This window comes from Canis lupus, chromosome 29 (genome assembly GCF_048164855.1).
Source record: "Canis lupus baileyi chromosome 29, mCanLup2.hap1, whole genome shotgun sequence".
NCBI lineage: Eukaryota > Metazoa > Chordata > Mammalia > Carnivora > Canidae > Canis > Canis lupus.
The window spans coordinates 24,693,674-24,712,675 of record NC_132866.1 but is presented as its reverse complement, the minus strand read 5'-3'; the positions used below and the strand labels follow the sequence as shown (position 1 = coordinate 24,712,675).

The 19,002-nt window shown below is 42.8% G+C and overlaps 2 protein-coding genes across 4 annotated transcripts in view; one reads left to right on the top strand and one right to left on the bottom strand.

The window, feature by feature from the left end:
• The window catches only part of LOC140620913 (glutathione S-transferase omega-2), a 24,598-nt gene extending 6,242 nt beyond the window's left edge, over positions 1 to 18,356 (top strand). The window contains exons 2-7 of one of the 3 annotated variants that reach the window (XM_072805414.1): positions 165 to 275; positions 559 to 667; positions 3,426 to 3,648; positions 4,590 to 4,691; positions 16,821 to 16,927; positions 18,064 to 18,356. In XM_072805414.1, coding sequence (XP_072661515.1) covers positions 245 to 275; positions 559 to 667; positions 3,426 to 3,648; positions 4,590 to 4,691; positions 16,821 to 16,927; positions 18,064 to 18,223 — 732 coding nt within the window. In that variant the 5' untranslated portion in view covers positions 165 to 244 and the 3' untranslated portion in view covers positions 18,224 to 18,356. Of the gene's footprint in view, positions 1 to 104; positions 276 to 558; positions 668 to 3,425; positions 3,649 to 4,589; positions 4,692 to 16,820; positions 16,928 to 18,063 lie in introns of all 3 variants that reach the window. The other 2 variants (XM_072805413.1, XM_072805415.1) reach the window with 2 other exon arrangements.
• The window catches only part of ITPRIP (inositol 1,4,5-trisphosphate receptor interacting protein), a 33,057-nt gene continuing 32,407 nt past the window's right edge, over positions 18,353 to 19,002 (bottom strand). Inside the window, exon 5 of the transcript XR_012020674.1 lies at positions 18,353 to 19,002. The gene's annotated coding sequence lies outside the window, so the exon portion shown is untranslated.

The following is a 19,002-nucleotide window of genomic DNA, read 5'->3' as shown; positions in this document are numbered from 1 at the left end:
CCGACACTTAGGCCTCCAAATCTGGGGGTGTGGCTCTCTTGGTTAAGTTATCCTAGCTCCCGTCCCAGATCACTTCTCCTCTGTCCCCCTTTGCCACCCCACAGGCCCTCCCCGCCCCCACTCCCGCCCCGAGCTCAGTCGCTCAAAAATTGAATTTGGGGCAGGAGGGGCGTGCTGGAGCGCAGCTGTCCCGGGAGCCTGCGGCCGCGGCGACCACTGCACGCTGCGCAAGAGCCCAGAGACCATGGAGGATGCGAGCAGGACCTTCGGGAAAGGTGAGCCCCCTCGACAGCGCTCCCCGGCCTGGGGCTGGGGGCGCCGCATGGCTGGGGAGGCTGGCTCTGGAGACCGGGTCGGGGTGGGGTGGGGGGGCGGTGCTGCTCGGCCTTGGCCCCCAGACCAGCGCGGCGGGGAGGAACCTCAAGGGATCCTCTGCACAAAAGTCGTACAGGTGTGTCGGGAGGCGTGGCGTGCACGGTCCCCTCGGGGTCCCGGGGAGGCGAGTGACCCCCTCTCCGCGCGGGCTCACGGGCCTCTGCATCCCCGCTCCCTGCACAGGAAGCCTCCCCCCGGGGCCGGTCCCAGAGGGCCTGATCCGCATCTACAGCATGAGGTTCTGCCCCTACGCGCACAGGACGCGCCTTGTCCTCCGGGCCAAAGGCATCAGGTGAGACGCGGGAGGCGGGGACCCGATGCGCGCGCGGAGGGCTCCACCTGCGGGGCGCCCCTCGCTTCAGAGGGCTCCTGGTGGCTCTTTCTAACGAGGCAAATCAGCAAATGGGGCAGCCCGGGTGGCTCAGCAGCCCAGGGCCTGATCCTGGAGACCCGGGATCGAGTCCCACGTCGGGCTCCCTGCATGGAGCCTGCTTCTCCCTCTGCCTGTGTCTCTGTGTCATAAATAAATATCTTAAAAAAATATATCAGTAAACGGTTAGCCGAGGGTGGCATGCAGCCTGCTTCTCCCTCTGCCTGTGTCTCTGTCATAAATCAATCAATCAATGGCTCAGCAGTTTAGCACCTGCCTTCAGCCCAGGGCCTGATCCTGGAGACCAGGGATCGAGTCTCACATCAGGCTTCCTGCATGGAGCCTGCTTCTCCCTCTGCCCGAGTCTCTGTATCATAAATAAGTAAGTAAGTAAGTAAGTAAATAAATCTTTAAAAAATTATATCAGTAAACGGTTAGCCGAGGGTGAGTTCTGCAGTGGGCATGGAGCCTGCTTCTCCCTCTGCCTGTGTCTCTGTGTCATCAATCAATCAATCAATCTTAAAACATATAGATCAGTAAACGGTTAGCCGAGGGTGGGTTCTGCAGTGGGCGGTCCTGAACTGCAGAGCTTTCTTCGGAGCCCTGTCCCTGGTGAGAGTCTTGGGACAACTCCCTGGTCTGCAAGGCCGCTGCAGGCGGGGCGCTGCGGAGGCTCAGGGCCTTCTCCGACCGCTCCAGCCGCGCCCCGCCCCTGCCCCAGGCAACTGCGCCCCCCCCCCCAGCCCCCAAGCACCTACGGCTCTCCTCCTCCACTGCGCTTCCTGCGCCCAGCCTTTTACCCGTTTCGTTTATTCCTCTTCCTCCACGCTGCCCAGCCCCACTTCCACCGCTGCCCCAGCTTCACCTCCTCCCCACTCAACCCCCCACACCCCCACCGGGACTAAATGTAAGTTCTTCTAGGTAGGGCTTTTGCCTCTCTTATTCCTGAGCTAGAAGAAAGCCTGGTGCCAGATAGGTATTTAAAAATACTTTCTGAATGACTGAACAAATAGTTCCAAACAATGAAAACAGAAAGAACTTCAGTCGAGAGGTGTCTTGAAGGTTCTGACATACTGAGAAATAGGTACATTTTCTTCCAGAAGGAATTTTGTAAAACTAGCACCTGCAAAGGAGGTCTGGAATAGGGACTGCCAAATGCAGCTGGCCTCAAAGCCAAAATGTTAAGATTGTGTTATTCCAGGCTTTTGACTCTTGGAGAGCCCGTCCTTTAAGGGACAATTTCAGAGTTTCAGACTCATGCCAGAGACATACTAATATAGAGACTATATTATAACCTATACTAATATAGAGATTTTTACAAAAAGATTGTATTTATTTATTTATTCATAAGACACATGGAGAGAGAGGCAGAGACATAGGCAGAGGGAGAAGCAGACTTCTTGCAGAGAACTCAATGTGGGACCTGATTCCTAGACCCCCGGGATCATGCCCTGAGCTGAAGGCAGATGCTTAACTGCTGAGCCACCCAGGCATCCCTATAGAGATATCTTTAAACAAAATAATGTAATTCTGCTTTGTCGAATGTATATGACATGCATTTCCAGATTTTTCCTTATTGCTCAAGTCTAGTCGGCCCTAAAGTTACCTATTTAAAAAAACAATAGCCTGATGTTTTACCCTTAGTGAAAAATTGGTAGCTTAGGAACTAAGGTAAATATTTCTTTAGGGCAGGTTTCTCAGCCTTGGCACTATTGACATTTTGGGCCAGGTAGTTGTTGTGTGTGTATGTGTGTTCAGGTTGGGGTGGAGTGCTGTTGTGTGCATTGTTGGACATTTAGCAGCATCCCTTGCCTTCTACCCATTAGATATAACAACCAAAAAATGTCTCCAGACATTAACATGTGTCCCCAAATGGGGCAAGATCACTCTCTGTTGAAAACCACTGCTTTAGGATTCAAGACAATCTCCTTGATTGAGCAAAGAATATACTCATTTGTTTCCTTTAATCTTTTAAACATAGGTGAGTACTTCTGGTAACTTTATAGGCTTGAGCCTCTAATAATAATTAATAATGAGAAGAATAAGAAGGTTATTGATGCTTATGTACCTAGGCACTATCCTGAGCACTGTAGACATACTCACTTATTCAGTCCTCACAACAATGCCAAGAGGTGGGTACAATTATTACTCCCGTTTTACAATTAAGGACTAAGCACAGAGAGATAGAGGAATTTGGCCAATATCACAAGGTAGACCATCCAGACCCCAGTCAGTCTGAAGCTAGAATGGGAGCTCATAACTGCTAACCTGTACCATATTCGGTTGTGACCTGTTAATATCAGATTTGTATTTGCAAGCTCTATAGTGTATAAAACTCTGTAATGCTATGGTTAAGTGAATGAGCTCTGAGTCAGACTTCCGGGCTCTCCTTGGCTCTACTATGTCCTTGCAGCAATGATAATGGGCAGGAGGTTCAACCTCCTGGAGCCAGGAATCCCAAGGAGTGCATGAGACAAGGCAGAGAAAACATTTAGCACATCTTAACTATTGGGATGAAGACAGTGATGTTGCTATGTAATTTTCTTTGTAAACACCTAAAGTTTGAGAAACTTAACTACAAACTTAAATTTTATAAATTGATTCCTTCTACCTTCCCAATGAGGTTCTGTCTGCGTAAGCCTCTCATTTTTGTTGTCTTGTTTTCCCTTTGCTTTTTAAGACATGAAGTTATCAACATTAACCTGAGAAACAAGCCTGAATGGTACTATACGAAGCACCCTTTTGGCCAAATTCCTGTCCTGGAGAACAGCAAATGTCAGTTGATCTACGAATCTGTCATCGCTTGCGAATACCTGGATGATGCTTATCCTGGAAGAAAGCTGTATCCATATGATCCTTATGAGCGGGCTCGCCAAAAGATGTTATTGGAGTTATTCTATAAGGTATATGCAGTTTTTTAAAAAGTCACTTACAGCATATTTTACTTTGTATGTCTTTCTCAAACTTCAGTTCATTTTTTAGGCTATATCATTGGTCAAATTGTTGTGTTGTAATACTACGCATATCTTAGGAGGATAACTAGTATGGAATAATAGTAGGGCCGTCACCTCTAATATTAAAGATTAAAGGCCTAAAGCAATTTTCTATTTCGACAAGCAGTCTCAAGGGGTATGGTTATGGCATGGTTATGACCGTGTGACCCAAGGGAGGAATGTTGAAAGAGCTGAAAACTAGTAGGGCTTTAAAGGGAGTATTTCTCAAGTTTCAGGCATAAAAATATTGGGGTGTGAAGAAGGTAATGGATGAAAGGGAATTGCCCTTTATGTGGAACAACAGTGCCAACTGTCCAGGAAATGCGAAGGAGAGAGAAAAGAGGTCGGTACCTGTTGATAATACAAGAAAAAGTGATGGGGAAATTTTTTGATGGTTCTCTTTGAAAAGAGATAAAAGGAAGTCAAGGACATTAAGGGTTGACGTGGCTTGACCATTTATGCTGTACCAAGCACTATCCTACCTGCTTTATAAAGATTAACTCATTTAATGCTCACTAGTACACTTTAGGGTAGGTACTGTTATTGTATCCATTTTTCAAATGACAAAACTGAGGCTTAGAGAGGTTAGGTGTCCTGCCTAAGTTTGTAGAGTGTGGAGTAGGTGAACAAGGATGGAGCACTGGAGAACCCCCTTTAAAGCACCCTGTTTTACCAGGGGCTGGACAGTGGATTCCTGGAACCACAGAGAGGACCCTCTGAGGAGGTGCAGAGCCCAGATGTGGGTGTTAGCCTGTTAAGTTGGAGTGATAAAGCTCTGGCTGCATTTTTAGGCAGAGCAGGAGCACAGTGTTTCCTGACTTCTCCACTAAGAACCTGTGTTCTCTGATTAGGTCCCACATTTGACCAAGGAGTGTCTGGTAGCATTGAGATGCGGGAGAGAATGCACTGATCTGAAGCTAGCCCTGCGTCAGGAATTCTGCAACCTTGAAGAGGTACAAAAAGGGGCCCTTCTCCTGGTTAGATACAGGGAAAAAAGCAATGCAAGATCCCTAGCCTGGTCACTCTGACAGCCCCTGCATTCACAGACTTATTCTTTTTGCCAGACTTTGGTTAAGTTCAGCTACTACTCATCTAATTTTAACTTGTGGGTACTTGCCCTCCACTCACTTGCTATAGAATTATTCTTGAAAATCTGGCAAGGAAGGGGGAAGGGCCTGTGATGAGTTTCTTCCTTCCCCTGAGTTACCACATTCCTTAAGTAGCTCTGCATGGCTTCTGTACCTTCTGCCAATGAGGTTAAGATTTATATTCGTTAGGGATTTTGCTTGGCTACTAGTAAAAGGAATCTACTGACTGTAAATTTATTTTATAAGGGTTTATTCTCTTACACAAAGAAGCCAGAGGTAGTGCAGTTCAGGGCTAGTTTGATGGCCTTTTTTTAATAGTTCCTAATAGTTCCTAGAGACTTCATCTTTTCTGTCATCTTTAATACAAGTCTTTCATCCTCAAAATGACAATATAGCTGCTGGAACTTCAGCCATCACATCCAAGCTCCAGGTTGCAGGAAGGAGAACAGAAGGGAAAAAATGGCAAAAAGCCATGCCCCTTTATTCAAAGGCTTTCCCAGAATTCTTGCTCAATGACTACTTAAATCTCACTTAAATCTCTTCTTATCTACTTAAATCAGAACTTAGTTGTAGGGTCATAACTATGTGCAAGGGAAGCTGGGAAATGTAGTCTTTTTTCTGGGGACACCCTGGATAAAATCAGGGTTCTGTGGTTAAGAAAAAGGGGAAAGTGGCTATGGGTAGGCAAGGAGCAATCTCTGCCAGGAGACCCTTCCCTAACCTGGCAGTAATACAGCTGCTTACCCCTTACCTCTAGAATAATCTAGAAGGTGGTTCTACAATGTCCTTTATCTTTGTTCTAGAAACTGATACATTCCCTTTATGGGTGGGTTGTAACTCTGTTGACAGCTATCGGAATGCTGTTTTTTCCCCTTAAAGGAAGGCTCATTATTAATACTCTTCCATTTGACCTTTGTCAAGTGGAAGCAGATTAAATTTATTTACACTTCCAGCTGCCTATCTTAGATTTGTACATTTGCAGTATTTATGAATGATGAATAATCATCTATAAGAAATGACTCTCTGAAAGAGGAAAAAGCAGCTCTGATTTATAGCATTTTCTGATTTCAGTGAAGAAAATATTCCCACCAAAAGCTGATTTTGACCTACCAATGTTTTGTCTCTAATCTCAGGGTTGAGAAGAGATGTGATTGGTGATTGGTCAGCTCCGCACATCACTGAATAACACATTTCCACTTTATCTTCAGTAGCTGAGTCCTAGAAATAACCTGTTAACTAGTCCATGTGTAGGTAGCTTTCAATGATGGGATTTAAGGACCTCTGAGTAAGTATTCAGCATTGTTGTAGCAGATTTTTTTAAAAAAGATTTTATTTATCCATTCATGAGAGACACACAGAGAGAGAAAGAGGCAGAGACACAGGCAGAGGGAGAAGCAGGCTCCATGCAGGAAGCCTGATGTGGGACTTGATCCCAGGTCTCCAGGATCAGGCCCTGGGCTGAAGGCGGCACTAAATCGCTGAGCCACTCGGGCTGCCCTGTTCTAGCAGATTTGAATGTGGTTTTGTTCCATCATTAGCAAGAATTATAAATACAGTGTAGGCAATATCAGAATCTGAAACATGCCCAGTTAGCTTGAATTATTTGATTCAATCCTCTAAATACCAATATACTGACTCTAGGAGATTCTAATGAAACAGAAACTTATCAGAGTCATTTTGATTGAGAATGTTCCCTGACTTGTGCAACTCTTTTGCATGGTTTTTATAATCAGGATCTTGTGTGGGCTAAAAGCGTATTAAATATACATGGTCCTTCTGAGGAATAAGCAAGTCAAGGTCCTGATTCATAAGTTTCTGCCATGTTCTCCTCAAGCAAAAGGCTCAGTTTACCTTTTACAGCTTTGAACTTTGACAGTTTTTTCTTTTGAAGTCAATACCCTGAATTTTAATTTTTTTAGAAAACCAGTTCCATCAAAATTAAAGATTCATTGTGCTTGTTCTATAACCATATTTTCCTGTAATATGTTCACAATTCTATGAGATGCCTTACTGCTGTTTTATGATCAAACCAGCAGCCTCCCCACGTGCTTTCCTGTTCTGAACATTATTGTGAGTTTTAAAACAATGGGGATGTCATTTTGTAACTAGATTTTCTGTTTTGAAACCAACTTCCTAGCCTTTACTGAATCAGTCTCAGCGGCACTCATTTTTTTTAGCTTTATTCTTTTTTTAATGTTTGTGGTTGACTTTGCCATATCAGAATAACACTTGAGCCCACCTTCATTTTATCTTTGTGGGTTTGAATGTGCCAGACCTTTCAGCGCTGCTGTTCCTGCTTCTTCTCCGTGTGTGTGTGTGTGTGTGTGTGTGTGCGTGTGTTTGCCATTCTGAATGTTTTCATTCAGCAGTCAACTTACGTACAAGGGCAGTGAAAGACAAAATTTGGCCAGATTTCTCTGATGCTTCGGAATTTTGCTCTAATTCAGTTTCTGTGCTTATGAATTCTGTATTCTGACTGTTGCTTGATCTGCAGCTAGTCATCAGCAGAACTCAATAAAAGGGAACGGGAAGGGTGATAATGTAGATAACTCTGGAAAAACCCTGGGGGAGTGAGAACCTGGCTAATAACTTGAGGCCTTCAACTTCTAGGCCCACAGGACACTTGATGTTTTTAATTCTTGGCATTCTCAACCTGCCTTGTGGTATCTCCATGCAGTTTCCCATGTTGCCAAATTTGATTACATGCCTTGTGTGTGTAGCTGAGGTCAAACTTGTATAAGTTGTATTTATATCACTCAGAAGCATCTCTAGTTAAATATTTTCTTGCTTCAAAATTTCTTCCATAACCTTAATCTTTAATCTGTCTATTCTCCAATAGATAAGACAATATTGTCTTGGTTATGTTTTGCTATTTTTCTTTCTTAATTTTTATTAATTTCGATAATGAAATTATCTGTTGCTTAGTTGGTTCTCTTTTGATGTCACTAGAACATGAAGGAAAGAGAGTTTGTATCTGGCTAATTGTTTACCAAAAATAACTCTCTGTAGCCTTTTGAGTATGGCAAACTATAAGCTAAATTCATTTTATTATCAACTAACTTATTGTGTCTACAAACTAAATTCATTGTTACTAGCTATTTTTTATAACAGCTTTATTGACATAATTCACATACCATAAATTCACCCTTTTCAAGTGTATAGTTCAGTGGTTCTTAGTATATTTACAGAGTTGTGCAACCATCACCACTTGTTAATTCTAGCACACTTTGTCATCATAAAAAGAAATCTCTTAGTCATTAGCATTGGCTTCCCATTTCTTCAAAACTTTTCTAGCCATAGGCAACTACTAATTTACTTTTTGTCTTTACCTGTTTTGGAAATTTCATATAAATGGAAATATACAATGTTAACCTTTCACGAGCTTTCCTTACTTAGCATAGCATTTTCAAGGTTCACTTTTTTATTCCTTTTTATTCCTGAATAGTATTGCCTTGTATGGATAGATATACCATATTTTGTTTATCTATAATTTGTTGGACACTTAGGTTGTTTCCACTCTTTGGCTACTACAAATAATCATATTGTGAGCATTTGTATACAAGTTTTTGTGTTGGATATATGTTGTCAGTTCTCTTGAGTTTGTCAGCTGATTTAGCATGTCTACTAATTAATATGCCATTTTTAGTTGCAACCACCATCCTTTCACACCAGAGAACTGATTATCCTCTGTTCACAATGGCTAATTTAGTGGTGTTAGTGCTGTTGCTACTTTGGCAACTTCATCCATTGTCCAGTTCTGATAGCTGCTTTCTCAGGAAACTAATATTTGCTGTATTTCTGTTAGTAGCCTTCTGCTATACCATCTACCACCATGTAAATAATAGAATAATGCTTATCCCAATTATTTAGAGATTACTTTTACTCTTCTCCAATTGTAAAGAAGTACTTGTTCATTAGAATTTGGGAAATATAGAAAAATATAGAAACCAAGGCAAAGAATCCATAATCCCACTACTTAGAAACAACTACTGGTATCATTTTGGACTTTTTGTTTTCTGTCCTTTTTTGCTGTGTATATTTTTATGCAGTTAAAATTGTACTGCATATAGAACTGGATTACCATTATGATGTAAAGATCTTTCTATATTTTTATAAACTCTGTAAAATGCTTGTTTATATGTATAAGAGCTTTTATTAGAGAAGCATTGTTTATGAGGGTGAAAAATTATAAACCTTAATGTACATTAGACAGAGAATGGTTAGATAAATTATGTTCGTCTTGGGGAATTCTATACAGCAGTTTAAAATGAATGAAGTAGATCCATGTGTACTGATGTGAAAAGACTGCCTGGAAATATTTAAATGAATTACACAGTAATAGAGATAAAATGATCTCATTAGAAGATATAGAAGATATACATGTAAAGATATAGAAGATATACATATAAATAGATGTTTAGAAAAATGCCTAGAGGGATACACATCACATTCCCAGTAGAGGCTGCTACTGGGAGAGTGACTAGTACTGGGTTAGGAAAGAAAAGTGGATAAAAGCAAGAATGAGCAAGGGCAGATCTTTGCCATTTATGCTGCTTTTTATCATTTGAATTTTTTTAAATAATGAGAATGTATTTCTGGGGGTACGTGGGTGGCTCAGTCAGTTGGGTGTTTGCCTTCAGCTCAGGTCATGATCTCCAGGTCCTGGGATGGAGCCTGGTAGTGGGCTTCCTGCTCAGCAGGGAGTCTGTGATTCTCTCTCTCTCTGTCTACCCTTCTCCACTGCTCATTCTGTCTCTCTCAAATAAATAAAATCTTTTTTTTAAAAAAAGAATGTATTTCTGTATTACATATGTAATCTTTAAAAATAGAAAAAAAATCACTTTCATTTTACATAATTTGCCATGTGTATAAATGAATTATTTATCCAGCACCCCCATTAGGAGTATGTAGATTGTTTCTAGTCATTTACTATTGTGAATGAATGGTGCTGCAAGAAACAGCAGCTTTTTTTTTTGCATAAAAAACATTTTCTCTATTTGAGAATATGTCCTTGGGCCAGACTTCCAGGAACAAAATTACCAGATCAAAGGGGATGAACATTTAGAGACTTGAGCTCTGTGTTGCTGAATTGCTTCCCCAAAGACTTGTGGTGTTTGCCCCCACCAGCAGCAGTATATAAAAATTCTCTTTGCACTTCCCCTTTTCACTGTTGGGAGATTTCAATAAAGAAGATATTTGCCTGCTTCGGAGAGAAGCAGTAGTTTTTCATTGTTGACTTAATTTGTATTTCTTTGATTGCTAGTGAAATAGAAGATTTTCCCCCAAAGTATGCCATCTCTTTGTATTTTGTTTGTGAAAATAGTCTGTTACCCATCTGTCTATTAAGATCTTCGTGATTTTCCTTGTTTATTTGTAAAAGTTCCTTTTAAAGAGTTCTTTATATTTAAACGATATTTGCCTGTTTTTCAAAAATGTGTGTTTGTGTGTGTTTGTTTTAACTTTTAGTTTGGCTTATCTTTTTTGTATGTAACAGAAATATAACATTTAACAATATTGTGCTATAGGTCTTCCCAGTGATTTCTTCCACAGCTTTTATGAGTAAGAAGTCATCTTCCCCTCTAGGGGAAATTAAAAACATTCATTTATATTTTCATCCACCATCCATTACTTTAAAGGTATTTGACTTGTCAGGTGTTGGTCTACTAGCTTCCCCCACTACTATTGTACACATATATATTGACAAAAGAAGTAAGCCCATTAAATGGATTCCAGTATAGAATTTTCAAAAAGGTTTTATTTATTTATTTGGCAGAGAAAGAGAGAGCACAAGCAGGGGGAGCAGCAGAGGGAGAAGGAGACAGGCTCCCAATGGAGAAGGGGGCCCAATATGGGGCTTGATCCCAGGACCCTGGGATCATGACCTGAGCCAAAGACAGGTGCTTAACCAATTGAGCCACCCAGGAGCTCTCCAGCATAGAATTTTCAGGATGGTTCTTTAATCCCCAAATATTGACAAATTGCATTCTGAATCTTCATAGGGGATTCCAGGTCATAATTGATGAGCAGCAGGAGGGGCATGTTCTGTCCCAGACTCTGCCTCTAAGGCTTCTTTCCAGAGGAGAAATGGTTTTATATGCATTCCAAGTTTGTTTCTATTCCTTTGGTTCATTTTACAGGGAATTGGTTCATTCTCATTAGCTCAACCTCAGCTGCACTTCAGTGCAACAGGGACCCAAACTTTGAATCTTGAGAACCTTATCTTATCTTTTATGGACTCAGTGATTTCTGCCCTGGAGTTGAGTACTTTGCTGCTGCTTCTTGAGAAGGGCCTGCTTTGTCTTGGCCTGCATGTATTGGCAGGTGGTTTTGTGTCCTTTGGGTGGGTGGGTGGGGGGAACTATTTCCATCAAGAAAAAAAAAAGCTTTCTTTGTTCTCCAGCAAGGAGGGCATCACCTCTGCAAGCCACAGCGTTGTGTCCTCCTTAGAGGCAATGACAGTGGTGCAGGGCAGCGACCTCTTCAAGGTTAAGCACAGTTAGTGAAGCTGATCCCAAGTTTCACTACCCGAGACCGTAGATGGAAGCTTTTTAGAATGCCTGGCATGAGGAAGTCTGGGATTTGCTTCTCTTTGTGATCTTGCTTCTCTCCCCAAAACCTTACAAAATTTCTTTCACCTCCTTGGTGAACTTCCTGGGAAAGCCACGGCCAGGGAGCCTCACATCGATGGCCACAAGGGGGAGCCCCACACACTTCTTCCTTCCACCTGCTCTCTGGCGCCAGCCTCTTTTGGGTCCTCCTGGGGGAGCCCGAGAGGCCTTTGCAGAAGAGAAGGAGCCTTTCCATCCGAGCTTTTTCATGTTCAAGGGGTGGAAATACTGTACCTTTCTCATGCCCAACAGTCCCTCCTGCTTAATCTGCATGTTCACTCCTTATCTCTTTGGACATTCAAAAGCAAGAGAAGGCTATCTAATCATTTTTCAGTGAGCTGGAGAACAGAAGATTTTAAAAGTAGATTAAAAAAAATATGTTGCAGGATATAAAATGGCTTTCCCCCCAAATATCCTACTTCTTAAGCCTGGATTGGAGATGTGTTAATACTTTTAGGAAAGTGGAGAGCTAGAAGCTGGAGCCTTACCTCCCTCTGCTGGCTGTGTGTGGCCTGGGGTAGATGTCTGGAACCTTGAAAGAAAAGCATCTTTTCTAAGCAGGTTATTTTATCTTGCTTGGCATACCGAGGACAGTAGTTCTGAAAGTGAGGGATTCTATTGTGGGAGAAGCTATTCAACATTAAGAATGGCCAGTATCAATCATGTGGTAGGTGGGTGACAAAAAGAACTCAAAGTAGAGTTTTGAAAATGATGTTGGATATTAGTATAACCACTGCTGAGTGGGTTGAGCTATAGCACAGCTTCCTCTTCCATTAGTGATGATACAACACTTAGGGAGGATAAGCCACTGAAGAGAAAGACTATTAGTTTACTGACTATCCCACTATCCTATTTCACTGTTTATCCTAAAGTCTGTCAGAGTTGCTAACTGGCTGTAAGCAGAGGACTAAGGTTAAACAGAACACAGGACAACTATTTTAATAAAGTTTCCTAAGCACCTTCTTATCAATGGAATGGAACAGGAAAGAGAGAATTTTGTAAAGATTTTAGTTTTAGGAATCACCATACAACGTGGGGCTTGAACTCACAACCGGGAGATCGAGAGTCACGTGCTCTACAGACTGAGCCAGCTAGGCGCCCTGGGAGAGAATTTCCATCAGGTTTTTCTACCGTGATTGTGTCTCGCCTCTCAGCGGGGTAGGTACTCTGGCCAGGCCCTTGTTTGAGGAGAGAAAATAAGACTGGGAAGTACTTCTCACAGGGAAGCTCATCGCTGGGCAAGCCTTGGCTGTAGAGGCTTTCAGAGTTTGCTGATTCTAAGCTTTTTGCTGATGCTTAAATTGAAAGAACAAAGAATTCAGAAGAGACTTGGCAAAGCTGCTGTGCTTAGGATCCTCATACTTACATATTTAAAGTTCGGTGACACAAGGGCTGGCTCTCATCTGGGAATAAGGAGAAAGCTGTTTTTGTCTTAGCTCTGCACTGCCCAAGAGCTCCTTGACCTCCCTGGGACTGTTTCATCCCCTGAAAAGCGAGAGGCCCTTTGTGCTTCCCCGTGAGAGGCAAGAATCAATCCTCTCCCCTTTGGCTGCCGGAAAACTCAAGTCAAATTCAAAGCTTTCTTTAAGGAACTCTGTGGGACCCCGGGCTTGATATCTTGATGTCCTTTCCTTCCTTGTTTTGACCTCCTCTTTAGACTTTTGTTTTCTCTGATCTTAGTGTTTTCTTATTTTTCATATATAATATTTTATGGTACACATATTTTTTTTAACATTGCATCTCCAATCCCTTGTGTAATGAGCATGGTGTAGATAAATGGTAGAATGGGAGGGGAGTCCCATAGCAGAATTCCAGTGACCCTTCCAGTCCTGATGTTCTTTGATTCTCAAGGGAAAGGCCACTGCACGTGTTTGGAAGGTTATCAGGTTCGCATGGAAGGGAGCTCTCCCACTGAGGGTCTTAAAGATTTCAAGAGACCTCTAAGGAGGCCTGGCCAGGATGTTTTACATCACTGGCATGTTTTACATCACTCTGAAAAGAAGCCAGCACTTTGTGCTACTTTACAGCAAGATGGCTTTTTTTTTTTTTTAAGATTTTATTTATTTGACAGAGAGAGGGAGAGAGAGAGAGCGCGTGCACCCAAGCGCATGAGCACAAGCAGGGGGAGCAGCAGAGGGAGAGGCAGAAGCAGACTCCCCCTGAGCAGGGAACCCGACTCAGGAGCTCCATTCCTGGACCCTGGGATCATGAGCTTAGCTGAAGGCCGATGCTTAACCAACTGAACCTCCCAGGCACCCCAGAAGATGGCTTTTCCTATTGGGACTTTTAGACTTGCCTTATGAGAAACCCAGTAGAGAAATGCCCGTCTGAGGCAAGACTCAAGAATCGGCAGCTGTATCAAGAATTCTAAGGAATTTTGATATTAAACTTGGATTTGGGGCACCTGGGTGGCTCAGTGGTAGAGCACCTGCCTTTGGCTCAGGTCATGATCCCAGGGTCCTAGGGTGGAATGCTGTATCAAGCTCCCTGCGGGAAGCCTGCTTCTCCCTCTGCCTGTGTCTCTGCCTCTCTCTGTCTTTTATGAATAAATAAATAAAATCTTAAAAAAACCACTTGGATTTAAGAAAGTCTGAGGCAGGGTACCTGGGTGGCTCAGTTGGTTTAGCATGTGTCTTCGGCTGTGGTCGTAATCCCTGGGTCCGGATCGAGTCCCATGTCAGGCTCCCTGCTCAGCAGCAAGTCTGCTTCGCCCTCTGCCTCTGCCTCTCTCCCTCCGCTCATGCTCTGTCTCTCGCTTTCTCTCTCTCTCAAGTAAATAAATAAAATCTTAAAAAAAAAAAGTTGGAGGGAATGTGAATATGTATTTTGGGGGTGGGAGAGGCTGGCAAAGTGATGCCACATCTTTTCCATCCATATGTTCATCTTTTTATTGTACCATGTACTTTGGACTTGAATTATTGAGCGTTTATATAAGAATTGATTGTATTTATAACATCATGTGTATTAAGGACATACTTCTATTTTAAGTAAATAAAAAGCTTAAAAAATATATACTAAATAAATATCAATGACTAAGCAGTTACTCATTTTCAAAATATCACTTTACCAAAGGACCTGTCACAGGTTCCAATAAATGCCCATGTGTGATTTGTTCTGACAAGGACTTTCCCAAGAGCACCCCTGCTCTGTAAAGAGAAGAGCTATACAGATGTTCCAAGGTTGATCGATTTAGATTTTGTTCTGATTTGCGCCATGAAGGCCAATAATAAGCTGGAAAAGTATGTTTCCAAGCCAGTGATAAAAGTTTGGGTAATCACTATCCATTCCTGAACATAAAAGAGATTTGATGCTCTCTGGAATCCATGAAAACTGAGCAATTTCTTCCTTTCTGTTGTAAGTCTGATGTTTTCCTTATGCCTTAAAATAGCCTCTGTTTTCAGTTTTCATTGGCCAGACTCTGCTGGTTTAGTACCATCCTGTTAGTTTTCTTGAACAAAGTGGTGCTACCTCACATTTTTTCAGACTTCCAGCACACGTAATGGGAACTCCTCCATGCCATATTGAGGGATTATGAAAACTTGGACTTCAGGGCAATAAGATTTGCTTTCTTCTGTGGGGAAGGGTGGCAGGTGGGAGATCGCATTGATCTTTTCTGTCAGAGATGCATCTGCTCTCTGTAGAGGTACACTTTGGTTGTCTTTGTACTTTCTCATCGTAAAAGCTTATGTTAATTCATGCATGGTGACGGCACTCTTCACCATAACCTCTGAGGTGGGCACTAACTTACCACTATTTTACACTGAGTCTTGGAGGAGAGGTAGGTATGTTGTCCAGGATTCCATATTGAATAGGAGGTAGAGCCCAGGATAGGACCAGGTCAGCCTGCTCCTGGGCTGACCTTCTTAACAACAACCCTAGACTATATCAGAGAGTCTAAAAGCTGGTCTGGAGTACGAAGAGTCAAGCTTGAATGATAGAGATAGGAATACAAAATCCAGATAAAGGATAGAGGAATCTGGCTCTATAGCTATAGAGAAGTATGTAGTTGTCTATGAGTTATATGGGTCAGAAAAGTTATTTATTTGATTTAATTACATAATTGGCACCATCTTTTCTCTTTACAACGACCTGGTCCAACAATAACCTCTAGTAAGCATTTTTGCTTTTAAAATTTTCAACTATTTTTTTAACCATTTTTTAGTTATCTGCTGAGAGTTTATCTGTTGCAGTATATCTATCTGGGCAAATTTGGGCTAATGAGAAATTCTATTTTTTTCAAGGTTTTATTTATTTATTCATGAGAGACAGAGAGGGAGAGAGAGAGAGAGAGAGATAGGCAGAGACACAGGCAGAGGGAGAAGCAGGCTCCACACAGGGAGCCCTATGTGGGACTCGATCCCAGGTCCCCAGGATCACGCCCTGGGCTGCAGATGGCACTAAACCGCTGAGCCACCCAGGCTGCCCAAGAAATTCTATATTAATGTAAAAAGTTGATAGTGTTGAGTGGCCAAAAAGTCTGAAGTTCAAAGAGCTCAAAAAAAGAAGAAAAAGAAAGAAGAAAGAAAAGAAAGAAAGAAAGAAAGAAAGAAAGAAAGAAAGAAAGAAAGAAAAAGAAAGAAAGAAAAGAAAGAAAATATTATATAAAGGCAATGTTAGAATTTGAAGGAGTCCACTAAAATAGCATTTGCTCTTTCTTGCCTTAGTTTTTTTTTTTTAAGTTTTATTTCATTTAGAGAGAGACAGAGCATGTGTGTGTGAGAAGGAGGAAAGGCAGAGGGAGAGGGAGAGAATCTCAAGCAGACTCCTCACCTAGCATGGAGCCTGATGCAGAGCTCGATCTCACTATCCAGAGATCATGACCTGAGCCAAAACTAAAAGTCAGATGCTTAACTGACTCAGCCACCCAGGCACCCCTTTCCTGCCTTAGTTTTGAGTCAACTGAGAAATAAGTCTAAAGGGGGAGACATATAGACTAGGGTATCCCCTTAATTATGGATAAAGTGGATCCTGGAGAACAGGTTTCCTAATGTGGTCCCCTCCTTCTCAGTAACGGGCAGTGTGGGGCAGGCCCCTGCCTCCAGGGACTGAGCTCCTCCATAGAAAACTTAGCATTCAGAGGAACCTCGTTTCGGCTAAGAGGGAGGGGTTAGGCTCCTTCTGCCTAGGTTTTCCTCCAAATTCCCTAGGTCACCCTGTTGCTCCAGTGTTGAAAGGGGGGAAAGGCTGAGTGTGGCTGGGAGTTTGACCTTAAAGGAAGTGGAAGAAACCTTAGAAGAAGAGAAGACACGTTGTCTAACAAATTGGAAGGAGAATCAGAGCCTTGGCTCTCCCCCTTTGGGAATCCATTTGATACTTGTATTTAGCATCTGTAAATACGTAAGCAGGTAGGTAAATTAACTTGCTTTTGTTCTGTTTAAACTTATAGATTCTTGGCTATCAGAACACCGTCTTCTTTGGTGGAGACTGTATATCCATGATTGATTACCTCTTTTGGCCCTGGTTTGAGCGGCTGGAAGTGTATGGAATCGCCGAGTAAGACCTTTGACTGTGGGGTTGCACGGGGTAACAAACAGAGTGGCCAGCCATTCACCATGGAGATGTAGGGGTGTTTAAAGTAGAAGAAATTACCCAGTGGACTCAGGAGACCGTGTCGGGTCCCCAGGTAGAACAAGTGCTTTGTTCCCATGATGCTGAGACGTTGAACTTGAGTTGGCACCTGCTCTACTCCCAGCCAGTCACAGGGTGGGTGCTGGACAATTCTGGCATTGGGGAACCGGGTCCTGCTGAGGCAGAACTGTATCTGTACCCTCACAATATGTGGATGTGAATCCACCCAGCAGTGCTCTCCTACACCTCCGAAGGAAGGTCAGATAGAACATATTTAGATATTTTATTTTATTTTTAAATATTTAATTTATTTATTTATTCATGAGAGACATAGAGAGGTAGAGACACAGGAGGAGAAGCAGACTCCCTGCCAGGGCTCAATGCAGGACTCGATCCTAGGCCCTGGGGGATCACGACCTGAGCCAAAGGCAGATCCTCAACCACTGAGCCATCCAGATGCCCCCATATTTAGATATTTTAAACATATTAGATATTTTAGATATGTCTCAACATAAACATTACCAAAACCTGTGTCCCCTAGGGACAGAGTACTGAACCATGGCTCAAACCCTCACCTTCTAGATTTCCCACTGACCAGTTGTACTGTCTTGAGCAAGCCACTTGTATATCCTAGACCTCAGTCTCCTGATCCATCTTTGAAAGGGCTCAGTCAGCTCCATTATTTCAAGGTTTGATGTTGGTTTTGCTGACTTTTAAAAAGTGTTTTTGGGAACTACTTGTCTTCATTCTTTTCAGACTTCGGTTGGTTAGCAGCAAAGCACAGACACTTTCTTTCCCCAGAGCAGTCGGTCCACAAGTATTATAACTCTTGCTAAAACCAACAACAGCTTCTGTCATTCAAAACATACACAGCTGTGCCCAAAATAAGATTTTTTCCTGCAGTATATGATCATGGTCAGTTTCATAATAAGATAACTAAGATAACTTTATTGCCCATGTAAACCAGTCTTTTGTATCTTGTAAATCTAAAACGCAGTGCACGCCATGTCTCCCGATGGCCTCCCTTTCAGACGAGCTAACAGTTCTTTCCTGTCCTGCAGCTGTTTGAACCACACGCCAGCACTTCGGCTCTGGACAGCAGCCATGAAGCAGGACCCCACAGTGTGCGCTCTTCTCATAGATAAGAGCGTTTTCTCGGGCTTCTTGAATCTTTATTTTCAGAACAACCCTGATGCCTTTGACTATGGGCTAATTTGCTGAGCCTCAATCCACTCCTTCACCATCCAGAGTTCCCAAGCATGTCGTGCCTCTGCATCAGGAATTGTTTTGGTGGTCAGTCAATCTCTGTTCATTTTCTTTGAGATTCCCAATAAACATGGAGACAGAAAATGTATTCTTTCTGATAATCCATTTGTTTTTTTTTAATTTTTTTAAATTTTTATTTATTTATTTATGATAGTCACAGAGAGAGAGAGAGGCAGAGACATAGGCAGAGGGAGAAGCAGGCTCCATGCACCAGGAGCCTGATGTGGGATTTGTAAATTTTTTTTTTAATTTTTATTTATTTATGATAGTCACAGAGAGAGAGAGAGGCGCAGAGACACAGGCAGAGGGAGAAGCAGGCTCCATGCACCGGGAGCCCCATGTGGGATTCGATCCCGGGTCTCCAGGATCGCGCCCTGGGCCAAAGGCAGGCGCCAAACCGCTGCGCCACCCAGGGATCCCCTGATGTGGGATTTGATCCCGGGTCTCCAGGATCGCGCCCTGGGCCAAAGGCAGGCGCCAAACCGCTGCGCCACCCAGGGATCCCTCTGATAATCCATTTGTATGACTCTTCTGGCCCCTACCTTCTAGTGATTGTCTAGAAATTTCTAGGGCCTGGTGCTCATGTCCAAGCTCATTTGGGAGCCTGTGTGCCTCCTGGCTCCTCGACCTTTGGTCCAGTTTGACCTCCAGATGTGGAGGTTCAAGGCCTGCCCATCTGTGATGATCATCACTCCCGATTGGCACCATCCACAACCTTCCTGGTGAGAGGAGAG